This window comes from Ambystoma mexicanum, chromosome 10 (genome assembly GCF_040938575.1).
Source record: "Ambystoma mexicanum isolate Mex_15411 chromosome 10, UKY_AmexF1_1, whole genome shotgun sequence".
NCBI lineage: Eukaryota > Metazoa > Chordata > Amphibia > Caudata > Ambystomatidae > Ambystoma > Ambystoma mexicanum.
In genome coordinates, this window is record NC_090932.1 from 1,443,888,024 (window position 1) to 1,443,903,047 (window position 15,024).

The 15,024-nt window shown below is 44.6% G+C and overlaps 1 protein-coding gene across 1 annotated transcript in view; it reads left to right on the forward strand.

Annotated features, from left to right (window-relative positions):
* Window positions 1-8,745: 8,745 nt before the first annotated feature.
* Window positions 8,746-15,024, forward strand: part of NAA25 (N-alpha-acetyltransferase 25, NatB auxiliary subunit) — a 1,586,429-nt gene continuing 1,580,150 nt past the window's right edge. Inside the window, exon 1 of the mRNA XM_069619501.1 lies at window positions 8,746-8,887. Within this exon, the coding sequence (XP_069475602.1) occupies window positions 8,830-8,887 (58 nt within the window). The 5' untranslated portion in view covers window positions 8,746-8,829. The remainder of the gene's footprint in view (window positions 8,888-15,024) is intronic.

Genomic DNA, 15,024 nt, shown 5'->3' on the forward strand with positions numbered 1-15,024 from the left:
TCCGCAATATAAGCATAATTGCTGTTGCCTTCTCTTGTCTCTTTCAGTTTTAGTTAAAGGGGGCCGTACACCTCCGATTTGCATGGGTTCTACCGTGTTTTCCAATGTACGTGGAACATTATCCTTTGACCGGACATACACAGCTCGAGTGTCTAACCTTATCCGGTCTGCTTTTCGGTCTTGTAATCTGTCATCTAATTGCACCACAAGGTTGATGAATTCTCCACAGTCTTTAGGTGGGTTAACCACTTGAGCAAGGACATCCTTTAGTTCCCCTCGTAGACCCCGATGAAATAGTGTGGTCCTTTTTCCCTCAGGCCACCCAGCTTCAACGACTAGTCTGATAAATGTTGCTATATATGTAAGCAAGTCTTGACTTCCTTGACGGAGTGACAAAAGTTTGTTGTCTAATGCTTGGCCTTGGGTATGATGAGCAAAGAGTTTTTCCATTTCCATCTGGAAACCCCCAAAGTCATGTAACAACGGGTTATCCTGACTTACCAATGGTACCGACCAATCCGCAGCACTGCCGCTCAGATATGACAAGACAAAGGCAACCCACGCTTGGTCGTTAGGAAAAACCCCAGGTCTGCAAAGGAAATGAAGACGACACTGGTTCATGAATGTTGCGTACTTCTTGGGGTCCCCTGTAAATCGTTCAGGTGGAGCAAAAGGAACTGCCCCAGGAAGGGTTATTTGTACTGGATTGGTGGAAGAAGTTGGTACAGGTGCTGGCGGAAGGTTACCAGGCAATGGGGTCTGTCCTGCCTGTGATTGGAGCAATTGTCTACTTATTTCGTCGATACGATCCTTAGTAGCAATCAAATCCTTCCTAAGAGCATTGGTTTCTTGCCTGGCTGAATGTACTTCAGGGCGTAATTGTCCCAACAACTGAACTAACTGGTCAGTCTATGATGTCTCCATGACGCCCAGGTGGATAATATTATTGAGGCTTTGCGTTCTGTTACGCTCACCTGGTATCCACGGGAACGCCACCCAGCCCTGGTTGGATGATTTGCACTCTCAAACCCTCTCCTGGTCCCTTGGTAAGGTCTCTGGTTAAAGATGGGTCTTAATATTGTAAAAGGTGGATTCTCCGTCCTGCTCCTCGTGGCAGGGGCGCGTAGATGTGGGGGGCGAGCAGCGACCAAGTTACTTCACTGGTGCAAGACCTCCCCCCCGTGGGAATCCAGGGCTGCTGCGACTCCGTAGGTTTGCTGCTTTACAGTCTTTATATGCAGTTCTTATGTTCCTCTTAGTTCGAATAATAATGTCTTGCTTCTTTCCTTTTAGGTATGGAAAGGTATTTTGGTGATGTCATGCAGTTTGAAGATGAGCATGGGCCGGTGGGCGAAAGCGCGGTGTGCGCGATGCTGTCCAGTGAGTAATGCGCTGCACTGTTTCGCCTTTTATATTGCTAACCTGTGTCTTTTCTCTCCTTGCAGGTTGCGATGTTCTTCGCCGAGCGCCTTAATGTTCCAGCAATTATACTGACCAGGAGATGACTACCCAGGTAAGAATTGTGTGGCTTTCTTCATTTGGGAGGAAACGTGAGTAAACGCTTACTAATGCTGTCTTTCTTTCTCCTCTTTCCAGGTTATGGTGTTCCAGGATGCATGCGGTGCCGGATGATGGAGCTCGTACCTTCAGGTAGGTGGAACTGAAGTCGCCGATGGATTGAAGACAGGATACTGTTCCAGGTAAGTTTCGTAGTGTTGTTTCTCTCTCTGCAGGTCCTTGGTTTCAGGTAAGCTGGCATCAGAGAACTGGACACGGTGAGCGTTACGCTGCCCGCAGTAGAATAATGCAAAGCATGTTCTGCTGTTTGGGTGCGGTTTAAATAGTCTCAGGTAAAGTAGTCCAGGTAAAATAGTCCCAGGCCTGCCACACCCAAGGTAGTCCAGGTAAAGTAGTCCCAGGCCTGCCACACCCAAAAGACTAGACCGCATAGCTCAGTTCCTTGTAACTGAGCTATGTGTGTGCCTCTATGTTGGCTGAACCCCCCCCAAGTTAAATAGTCCCAAGTAAATAGTACCATTCTAATGTTGGTCTTCATGATGGTTATGAGCCTGGCGCCAGGACTGACTCCAAGAGAGTTTTGGATGAGGTTTTAAGGCCTTTGACCTGGCCCTAACTGGAAGGCTGACTTGCCGGTGAGGACCAGGGGCAAGGGTCATGACAGTTTGGAGAGGGAAGACTATATTCAAACTCTAGACATTGTTCTTTCATTCCTGAATACCTGCTGCTTACTTACATCTGTGTAGAATTGCTCGTTTGTGAATTAAGAACTTGGCAGGGGGAATCTTAACTTAAAAGCTATCTTTTCACAAGCAAAAACTGTCTTTTCCATGTGTTTTATCTTCTGTGCTGCTTCAAAGGGAATTCAATTGCTTTACTTATTTTCTGAATTGTATTGTCACCACTTGGTGATTGCTGTCCCATATATATATATTAAAATGTGTGTTTGATTTGAATATTAAATAAATAACTAAATATTTACCTTTATAAATCAGCCTGATTCCTGGTCCACTGTGGCATGGGGGGTATTTTGAGATGGGTGTGATATAAGTGGTATATCACTCAGAATATTGAATCTATAGACATAATAAATAAGTATTTAATTTGTGCATAACATGCCAAGCGAGACCCGACTGTGTGCCTGATTGAAATCCTTAACACTAGCCTGCGTTGCAACTTAGAGAATTGTTGCCATTGACCTGACTCATATCTAGAAAGCTCCACACTGTAATGGTACTGTGAATATTAGCCTGCCCCACACTGTAATAGTACTGTGAATGTTGGTCTGCGCCACACTGTGATAGTATTGTGATTGCTAGTCTGCGTCGCACCCTAGAGAATTGATCATACTGAACTGATTCATATTTGAAAGTTCCACACCGTAATAGTACTGTAAATATTAGCCTGCGCCACACTGTAATGGTACTGTGAATATTAGCCTGCACCAGACTGTGATAGTATTGTGATTGCTAACCTGTGTCGCACCCTAGAGAATTGTTCATATTGACCTGACTCTTATCTAGAAAACTCCACACTGTAATAATACTGTGAATATTAGCCTGCACCACACTGTGACAGGTATTGTGATTGCTAGCCTGCGTCACACCCTAGAGAATAGCCCATACTGACCTGATTCATATCTAAAAAGCTCCACACTGTAATAGTACTGTGATTGCTAGCCTGCGTCGCACCCTAGGGACTTGTTCATACTGACTTGATTCATATCTTGACAGCTCCACATTTTGATAGGCCTGTGAATGTTAGCCTGCACCACAATATGATAATATTGTGATAGCTAACCAGCATCACATCTAGATAACTGTTCGTATTGACTCAAATCATATCTAGATAAGACCACACTGTGATCAAACTGTGAATGACAGCCTGCAACACACTGTGATAGTAATGTGATTGCTAGCCCGCGCTGTATGCAAGAGAAACGTTCATATTGGCCTGACTCATATCTGGAGTGTTACACACTGTGATAGTGATTGCTTACCTGTGTCGCATCCTAGAGTTTTGTTGATATCACCCTGAGATGGTACTGTGAATACTAGCCTGTGCCATGCCCTATTGTCTGAGGTGTAGGCCTCTCTCCCACCCGCCAAGAGCCTAGTTTTAGACGTCCTAAATACTGCCAGCAAATATATGAAGCCCAGACATTCTCCCGTTGTCTGGGTGCTTCAGACTTGAGTATTCTACTGCTGCCAGCCCCTCTTTTAAACCTAGACCTCCCTCTATTATCAAGGTGTCTTTAATCTAGCTACTCTAATCGCTACCGGCGACTGTCTCACACCCGGGCTTCTCTTCGTCGTCTAGGTCTCTCAATTCAAGGCATCAAGTACTGTGTGCCACTCCCTATTAGAACATCATTGAAACCTAGGCTCCCACTATCTTATCATTCCCTGGGCACCCCATAGATATCCACCGTAATTGGGTCCTAGACCGCCCGACAACCAGGAACACCCAGCATGCCCATTTTCCCCGGACAGTACTCCTATAGGAGAACTCCTAACCAACTGATGGAAGGGACAGACGGCATTCGATTGCACCCAGGCATAGCAACATAAGAGGAAACATCAACACTCTAAGCGCAAGACACGACAAACCGTAAACTCTGCACCAAGACCAATTCTAGCCACTGAGGACCAAAAATGCCCCGATGCAGAAATGGACGCCGACAAAGAAAGCAGGAACATGGAACAACTAATACGGATACACAAATTCAACTGCCACCAGTAGAAGTGGCTGCCAATGCAGAACACACCCCGCCAAATACCGCTACCAACAGAAAAAACATTGTAAGAGAAAAGCCCTTATATCTTACACCGTACCTCTCAACAACCACACAGCCTCGATACCTCAAGGAAACTGACATCTCAAAACAAGCCCACAAAAAAAAAACAACCAGAAAAAAGACAGGAGTATTGAAGAAAAGACTTTTGGAAGATTTCAACCCTCTCACTTCATACATCACAAGAACAGAAGGACACTACCGATACCCACAACACACCATATTGTCTGCCAAAGCACTAGTAGTCAACAACCCAACCTCTAACAGATGGATTCAATGAAGAAGCAGCCTTCGCTGATCATCAACCAATTTGAATCAATAGAGAAACACCACAATTGAACAACCCAACTATCAATCTAGCAGACCGCTTCAATGAAGAAGCAGTCCTCGCTGATCTTCGTCCAATCAACTTCAATACAGAAGCACCCCGACTGAACAACCACAAACCAAAACAAGGAAAAACAAATAAGCAAGACCACAACAAAAAGATCCACTGCAATCTTATCAACGCAAGGTCAATGTCCAAACATGCCACTGAAATCTACGACCTCCTATGTGACGGAGGTATCGACATTCTATTTGTAACTGAAACATGGCTAGATGACAATTACAAGATCACCCTCAACAACTGCCTGCCTGATAACTTCAAATGCGTCCAAGCAAACAGGAAAACCAAAAGAGGTGGTGGACTGGCAATCGTCTACAAGGAACACCTGGTCGTCAAACTGGAAGACCCATTAAACATCGATAAATGCAAATCCTTAATCCTACGCCTATCAGTAAACCACAAAACAAACCTAAAATTCATATTGATATACTGACCGCCAACCTACGATGCAACATTTGTAGATGCCTTCACGGAGGCAATCACCAACCTAGCCATCGAGCATAATAATTTGATTATACTCAGCGATTTCAACATCTGGTTCGATGAAGAAACCACAACCATACAAAAATCTCTAACCAGCGGACGAGCAGCAATGAATCTCCAACAACTAGTCAAAGAAGCAACCCACACAGCAGGGCATACACTTGATGCAATCTTCGCCAGTAAAAAATGAATTACCACGGCACCACCAATTCAAATACTTTGGAGTGACCACCTCATTATTCCCTTCATAATCACACTGACCACCCCAATAAACAAGCAACAAGACAAACCATCGATCACCATGAAAAGAAATTGGAGAACCATAAAAAACTCAAACCTAACTGAACTTCTGCAACATAGCAAACCACAAGCAACAACTATGGAAGAAGCTGACCTGGACAAAAAAGTAGCTGTACTACAGAACTGGATCATAATGATCGACGAAACCACCAAAGAAAGACCTTTCACCACTTCACGCAAAAAAGCAACAGCAAAATGGTTCACCCCACTAATCTGCACCCTGAAAAGAAAAAAACGAAAACTGGAACTAGAATGGAGGTTAAAAAACGATAGCGGAAATACATTGAATTTCAAACAACATATCCGCTCATACAAAAAGGAAATACAAAAAGCAAAAAGGAAATACTACGACAACCGAATCTTCAAAGCACCAAACACCCAAAAAGAACTCTTTAAAATCATAAATGAAATAAAAAAAACCCACCTGGTTGCAACAACATGCAAATACCATTGATGGAACTATGCAATGACCTAGCAGACCATTTCAAAAATAAAACTCATTACCATCCAACAAACCATACAAAACAGACCATGCACTCACACTACGGAACCCACCCACCCATGCGAGGAACGCCCGAACAAACAGAAGCTTCCCTGAACTATCATTGGAGACTTTCGTCAAACTGGTAAATCAAAGCAACAAAATAGGTTCTTCTGCAGATCCCTGCCCCCGGACATAAACAAATCAATCCTCAAACAAGGAACACCCATAGAATACCACATGAATGTCCTCAACCTTTCAATCTCAACAGGGCAAGTGCTACAATCCTTCAAATCAGCATACATCAGGCCACTACTCAAAGATACAGCAGGAAATGTAGAGGACCTCTCCAAATACAGACCCATCTCTAACATCCTGTATCTAGCCAAACTGCTCGAAACGTACATATACAAAACAACCCAAGAATTTGTAGAAAAGCACTGCTTACTGGACCAAGCAGAAGTAGGTTTCAGACCAATGCGAGGAACAGAAACAGCTCTCCTCTCAATATGGGATGACCTAAAAGCAAACGCAGGCTCAGACAACAGTACTGCCTTGATACTTCTTGACCTTTCTGCGGCTTTCGACACAGTTAACCATGACATCTTCATCACAGGGCTGGAAGTACTGGGAATAATCAACTCCGCCCTACTGTGGATCAAATCCTTCTTAACAAACAGAACAGAGATCATATGGATGAAACCTTTCAAATCCAACCCAAGAGAATCCACATGCAGAGTACCACAAAGATCATCCTTCTCCCTGTTATTATTCAACATCTACCTATCTCAACTAATCAAAATCATCAAAAGACACAGCCTCACCTGCTACAACTATACTGACAATACACAAATAGTCTTCAAAATACAAGACAATAGAGAAGAAAACACAACATTAGAGAACTGCCTTTGTGATATATACAACTGGATGAACTCAAACTACCTCAAACTCAAACCAGGCAAAACAGAAATAATGATCAATCACTACATCCCTTGGCCAAGGGAACTTGGTACAACCCCAGCCCCATCGTTGACTGTAAAATACCTGGGTTTTCTGATGGACAACAAGCTCACTCTAGACCCACAAGTAAACACTCTACTCAAGAAATGCTTCTTTCTCTTGCAAGCGCTAAAAAGGAACCTACTATTCCTGTAATTCGCCAACAAAACATTTACTGTCATCAAATTAAGCCTACATCACCTAACAAGGACGCTCAGATCAAGCAACGACATCCGCTTGGAACCGAAACCCTACAACAAAAGAAAACTCTGAGGATCTTCTTTCTCTCACCTCACACCAAAAACCTTGAATGACCTACCAAATAACATACGTAACACAAGAAACCACCTACTATTCAGAAAACTCCTCAAATCCCGGCTCTTCACAGCATAACTAGAAGAACACCCACAGGGGATATACATAGCTGAAACAATGATGTGTGAAGAAACCGATCCCTGACCCCACAATGCAGCCAACTACAAACAGAATCTAAGGAGGACACCCTATGACATACCAAACTCACCAATTGATAAATAGTTATGACAGGACGAAACTAAAGATTAAATACCCAGCTAGACCAGAACGGAAGACAAGGACGTCTATCAACAGCACCAGACCCCGAATTACACACAAGCTCCAACAGACAACCGGCAGAAATAGATACCGAGGGAATAGGGAACTGATAATCTTCAGCAACAATACCAAAGAGGGGACAAGACACACCCCGTCTCATTACACCAAGTTCACATACAACATAGCTAGGAACACGCCGCGCCATCACTCACAACAATCAGATGGACAAGAAAGGAAAGTGGCAATTAAGATTTCCTACAAGAAGGGCAGTTAAAAAGAACGAGACGTGCAATGGCCTAGGATATATAACCTACTAACCCAAGCACAAATCTCTGCAAATCTAACTCACCCAAAAATCCACACAACCATCTCTCACCCAGCAAACCGCACGTACTTCACCACACCGCAACAACTAACAAACAACATATAAACCACACCAACATCACACAAGGTCTTGCTCTGTCCGATACTCACACCAAAGCTCAGTGCACAGTGAAAACCGAACTGAAGCTGCCAACAGCACATCACTTCTCTCACTTTCCTACTCCCTCTTCACCCACTAACCTAATCCACCCACCTTCTTGTTTAGATTCACCTGAGCGCCTGGGGACCAATTTTGTTGGTGACAGTTCATGGTATAAATACCTTAAACATTTAACATATTTGTGTGCATACTTTACTGTTTGCATATTTGTTATGTCACGCCCATCCCACAAGCCACGCCCCAAATGAGGCCCCTCCTCGATTTCTTACCCCTCTTCGATGTCTTAGCCCACTTAAAAGCCCTGGGGCCCTTACCAATGCACAATACATACAATACATTAATACATGTGTCTGTGGAAGGCGGGGATTGCACCCTACAACAGTATCGAGGCCCAGGGAGGAGGCGTGTCCTGTACATGGCTGTGCCGGGGACCACTGCGGGAAGCAGTAAAGCAGACACGGTGCAGTTTTGCAGGGGCCTACGGGGCGAGGGTGTGTTGTTGAGCGCGAGAGCTGCAACAACGAATCGGTGGCACCGTTGGTTGCCTACTGGAAATGCTAAGCTGTATTTTGCGAGGGGATCTAAGTTCATCTAAATTGTTGGGCTCCTGTGGGAGGCCTGTAACCGACAACGGTGGGTGGCCCTGTGTATGAAACGATTGCATCTGTCAAAGTTAGGTAGGCGTGTCTGCACCTGGCAGCTGGGGGCGTGCCTACGTCTGTCACCTGCTTCTCCAGAGCCGGCAAACATTACACGTTTTAACGCTGTCGCCTTATGCGCAGGCGCACTGCGGCGGAGCGCTGCTCAACATGGCGACACGGGGCCATGTGCAGGACCCTAACGACAGACGGCTCCGACCCATTTACGGTAGGTTCGTAAGCGAGCAGGGGAGCTCCTGCGTTGCGCTTACAGTCGCTACGGCGAGACGGCGCCTAGACCAGCAGGGCGCGTGGCAGACATAGAGCGGTGCACAGAGAGGGTGGACCTAGGCCCCAGCTGGACCCCGGGCTGGAGTACAGGAAGTGTCCGGGAGAGGATGCAACTGTTTTAAGTGATGTGATCGGGCGTGAGTCTAAGGCTGGAGTTTGTGGGGTGTATCAGGCATTTTCTTGCTCTTGTGTGTCCCAGGAGCAACCCAGTAGTGTTGGGATGCTGCAGGGGGTCGGTTTTACTCCTGTAATGGGCAGGGTATTCTGCTGCTCCATGCCCTTTGACTGCGGGGGTACCTCTCCACTTGTTCAAGTGGGTGTCTCCCCCACACTCCTTGCAGGGACCTTTATGCGTTCAGGTATAATAACTGCAATGTAGTACCATGTGAGTAACTTAGCCACTCCTCGCTTTTTAGCCAGCATAGCTTTGCATGACGGGCATTGTAGTTTTGTGTCTGTTTCGTGTCTTTAAGAATCCGGTTTCACATTCATTAATTTGTTTCGCCCAGGGCTGCAATAATATATTTGTCACGGTATGTACTGACGTCCAACTGCAATTAGTGTCACTTTGTTTCCTAAATGCCTAGACACGCGTTTTTTCCTTCCCATGTCCCGTCCTGCAACCTGCACGCATTTCTACGTTACAGTCCTGTAAATTGTAATCCCCACAACTTTACTACCAGCAGGTAGCCCTTGCAGTGACCTCGTGAAGTTTAAACGAGTAACACCTCGTAGCTATTTAGGTCGCCCATTCGTTTTAAGTCCAATCGAAAACATCCTCGTTAAAACCAACTGAGTAAAGACAACATTAAGTAAAGGGAGCATTAGAGAGTGACCTAACATCAATCTGGTTTTGTTTACACTTTAACTATGGTTATGTGGAGCGTTATTTTATCATTTTCTTTAGTGGTACCTTTTGCGACATGTCTTAATGGCCGTCGGAAAAGCAGAGTCATATACTGTAAACTCACCCATCGTAAACGGCACGCTGCCCGTGCACTACGTTATCTGTGTGGGAGCCCAGAGCGGATTGTTGAACGTCTCTAGTTTAAGATCTTTCTTCAAAAGTACTTAATTGTTGCTTGTTTCTGACAGATTGCACTGGCGTTATTGGCCAAGAACAAGCGGGAAGATGTTGAGTGTTGGTTGAGGCTAGAAGGCACTTCTTGTAGGTTGATATTAACCAAATTACGGTTGCAAAAAGAGAGGTCAACTGTAATTCAAGTCTAATAATTGCGATCGGAGTGTTTGACGGAACAGGGAGGATGCTTTTCCAGTAGATGCCTTCTATGGAGTCCCATCTCGGGGCCTCAGGCGTTGCTTTAGTCTGGCTTCCGTATGTGATGATCGGAACTACTTTTTGTTGGTAGAATATTCTTGCCGTGAAAATTGAAAATTTCCCATTGGTTTGCAAAGCTTTCCCTTGTATGGCAAATGGTCACATCCAAGCACGATAGGGCTGATCTGAGAGGTCGGAGTTTGTGTGTACCCCAAGGTATTAATATTGGTAAATTTGGGATAAACATTTCTTTGAAAGTTTCCAATTGAATTTAAAACCTGTATATTCGGATGATGTTGGTAGTATGTTTCACTTATTAATATTATTTACAAGGTTGTTTTCTTCAGCATATTTATTTAGGGCTGTTAATTTCCTTTGGATGCCTGTCAGCGTTCTATCTAGTATCACCAGATCGTCTGCATATATCAGGTACGAAGCCTAGTTTTCGCGGAAATGATTGAACAGATTTAAAAGCGCGATGTCATAATTTTGCTGTTTAGAATTACTTTTTTAAAATATCTATTCAAGTGCAGAGTGCCAGGCCTAGGCGTGAGCTTTAAAAATGGCGTTAGTCAGGTTATCAGGACCCGGAGCTCTGGACATAGTTTTTGATTATCATAATGATATGTGCAGTGTCAAAACATTTTTTGTCAGGTCTGGTGCTACCTTAGAAGTTGGGGACGCTTGAACATTTGGAATATTTACCAGCGTTTGGAAGCGTTTGTCCATGCGGTTTCGCTTATGGTGTTTAATTGGACAGATTTGTGAGCACTTGCGGGTGAGTGGTTGATTATGCTCCATATGTCTCCAGCGGATTTAGATATGATTGCTTTAAGCATTTCCTCAGCATCATGTTTTTGTGCCAGGAGAACTGAGTTTGATTTTGTTATCTAGTTTTGATTAAAGATCTTTCTGCTGAATGAATGGGTTGTGGGGGAGAGACGCCGTAATTCGTGTCTTAATTCCTTTTTAAACTCCTTGATGGTCAAATTGAAATTGTCCATGCTTGAATGTTGGCCGATGATTGCACTGATTGGGTTAGCATTTGAATGCAATCCGTCTAAGTTGTTTGAATGTTTGCCTTTAAGCCAGTGTTGCATTCAGTTAGTTTAAGCCTTAAAGACGCTACAAGTCGCGTGTTCCACCGCGACTATTTCTGCCATTATTCAGTGTGAGCAGCGTTGTATAGTATTGGGTAGTTTGCCGAATGTGAGGAGACCAGTGGGATTACGCGGATATTATGGTCACTGTAAGTGGAGGTAGTCACTTGAAAGGATGCTATCTGTTTGCGTTTGATATGTACAAATTATCTATCACCAAGGTGCGCCGTCTTCTAGACCACGTGAAAGCACGGGGACAGTCATTGATAGAGGAGCCATTTTAACATGGTGAATCTTCTAATTTCCATTAGTGTGGTCCATTTTGTTGCTTGGGAGTTAGATTGGGTGTCCACTGAATTGATGCAGTTAATATTGAAGTCTCCTGCAATGATGGTTGTTTGGGCGCAATGGTCAAGTAGGATTAGATCTAAGATAACTTAAATCTTGTCCAGGAAGTGGGATTCGTTGTTTGTGGCGGGGTTCCAGTAAACGTTAATATTAGTGACATTGGAAAGAGTGGGTGGTGCTTATTTGTGGTGTGGATTCTGACGGATTTGATGCCAGGATTGGGCGATGACCAATGATCAATGTGTAGTATGTAGTCTGTGCGGGCTACTATTAGCAGGTCTGCCGCAGGGCGGCCTCTTGCCGCTTTAATAGCGGGTATGTTAGCGATTTTAAGATCGGTGTGGTCGTCCTGCAGGTTTCTTGGAAGAGTGTTATGTCGCATGGATGGAGGCATTTTTTTCAAGAGGGGGAGATCTCTCATATTCCAGGAGGTCAATGAGCAGGGTTGTAACAAGGTTCCCTTGTTATGTTATTGGGTAAGCAAAATTGTGGGATTTGGCCCTGGCCTCATTGACCTATGCCCGCTCAGATATGGGCCGAGTCTGAGGAGGAGGTGGCAGGTTGTTTTTGCAATTACAGCAGTTTTGCTGATTTGTGAGGGGGACTTATTGCGTGTCTGAATGCCCCTGGTTTTGATTCCTTGGGCTCAGAAGACGTTCTATAGGCGGCGGAGGACTCTGAGCTTCAAGGAGCTAGCTTTTCCGAAGCAACGCGTGCCATTCTTGCCAGATTAGGTATTTAACAATTCGGGAAGGGATAATAACTTCTAGGTCCTGATTGGATGGAGTAGGATATCGTACCCGTAGTCTCGGGAGGATAGCTCAGCGGCAATGTGCTCGCCTTGGAAGCAAGACGGAGCAACACCGGTTCGATCCCTGGGTCCGCGCTTAGAAACCTCTGGGTATTAAGCACGTTATAAATAACCTATCATATATCATACCTGTTAGCCGACCTGATATGCTGTAAAGCAGAAATTGAGTTTAGCACTATGAGTAATGTTGTCCTATTGGGATAAGGATCTTCGTAGAGGCTTTCTAACATGGTGATTCACTTACTTTTCATCTTGTAATTAAAACTGGTTCTAGTGAATGACGGGCAGATTTTTTGGGTTTGCAGGCCGCTGGGGAGTTGGAGGGTGAAGGACAAGAAGGCTGTGGCCTTGACATGACATTGGTGTTTATGGCAGAATGACTACTTGGGTGTTCATTCAGCAGCTCTAGTTAAGTCATTGCGTTTTTGGTCAATGCTTTGAAACATAGAAGGGTCAATGTTTAGTTTCACGCAGGTTTGTTTTGTATTGTCACTAGATGGTTGTTAGGCGTGAAGGCTATGGTGAACAGTTTCTGCTAATGAGTTATTAGAAAGAACTGACATATTCATGAGTTCATCATTAGAAATTGCATCAATTTCAACGACTTTATCAGTTAGGCATTCATTCACCTGTGGTGGAGTTAAAAGGCTAGAATCCTCAGATGGCTTACCTTGTGGTGGTGCCACAGTCAACTAGAGAGGGAGACCTGTCCTTACCAAATTTTTGGTTTCAATGTTGCTTTGGGCATTGGGTTCTGGTCTGTCCTTCTCAAGACTGGTGGCCGATTAAGTTGTTTTTGCGACTTTTGCAATGAAAGCTTTGGTTTTAGATTATTTTATTTTTTTTCCAGGAGGGGGCATATTATTTTTTATTATTCCTTTGATTATTGTTGGAAGTTAACTCACATCGCTAATCTCTAGTGGGATTTCTATTCGGTTTTCTTTTTCGCTTTTTGCTTGGGAATGAGGGCAGAAAACATACAATGGAGTTTCAGAGTTGGTTACCTCGGCTGTGGTAGGGTCCAGGTCGAAGTATTCTGATGTGGGATGAGCAGAGTCATTGACTTCAATAATCGACTCAGGGGTTGGGGGTGGGGGGCTTGTTTAGGGGCGTCAGTAGGATATCGTTATAGGCTCATCTCTCTGTTTGTGACACCAAAGGTTTCGGTAAAAGTAAGACAACTGCTGAGTTGGCAGCTTCATTGCCAATACAAGCAGAATTCAATAGAACAGGAAAGTTTAATGCTAGCCAGCCTACTTTGCTAGTAAGGACACAGAGACACAGATTGAGCAGCAGCTTTCTGATCAAGTATCTCAAATAGCTTAGTTAGGGTAAAAATGCTTGTATTTGCCATTCCAATGCAGAAGTCGATGTTGAAACCAAAGGAAGGTTGAGGCTTGGGTTTGGTGAAGGACGCGACCATCGAGGATTCAGATTCAACAGAGGCAGATGAGATGTTGCGGTTTGACCAGTTGTTGGAAAATGAGACTGGCGAGGTAGAGAGTCGCAGGGGAGCAAGTTGGATTGGGGTAAAACGGGAACAGTCGGCAGATTGCTTAGTTTGGTTTGTGGAAGGCTTCTGAGTGGAGTGGAGTGAAGTTGTCTCGTGACTGCATGGGTGGGAGACCGTGTGAAGAGAAAACAGGACTCTGCCTTGCAGTCGCTGGTGGGGGTAGAAAAGAATTCACTGCGGGGTGTTGGGAATATAATTGCGGGTTACTGGACGAATCGACTGCATGTATGGTGACTGGGGTCTGGAACTTAGAGACTGGTGTAGTTTCCAAGTCTGGTGTAAAAAAAATCTTCAGGGTCTTTGCAGGGAACTCTCACAATGGAACAGGTTTGTAAAGTTAAATCAGATAGCAGTGGGTTAGCTTCACTATCGATTAAAGGATGTTTGTGCAAGGGAGGAGTGACTAGAGCCTCCTCTCCTCAGGCCTGCTTGGCCCGATCGATCGTTGGAATTCCGGGAGGGTATTTGGGCATAGGAACGTCCTGATGTCTGGTTTGCTAAGCGCCGTTTTTTACGAGGCAGGTGAGGGGAAAGGCGATCGCTTCCCAGGCGTGAAAGAGGTCTCATTTCATGGTAGATGGGTTATGACTTGCTGCAGCATACTCGTTAGACGGTATGCTGACAAGTGTAACAGAGGTGGTACTAGTTGATTTCAAGCAAGTTTTAAACGTGGGCTGTTGGCCTAACAAGGTTAAGGGAGGAAGAATGCAGGTGAACAATATGACCTTGTTCAATGCAAAAGCAAGTGGCAGGGAATGATGGCTGAGTACTGCACGGCTGCACTGTGGCGCAGAGGTCAGCAGTCAGTACTCGTTTGTACTTGTGCTTGGTGCGTGCTCGCCGGCCACATTTATGGCAAACCCGTAGATGGAGGTGTGGCTGTAGGAGTAAATGAGAAAATACAGTAATTAGTACATTTTTTCCACAAATGTTGAAGTCCATGTGGGTATAATGAGTCCAAGAGAATAGTTCTGATACCCCGCAGGTTCCAATTGATGAAAGTCGTGATACATTGCTTGTATGG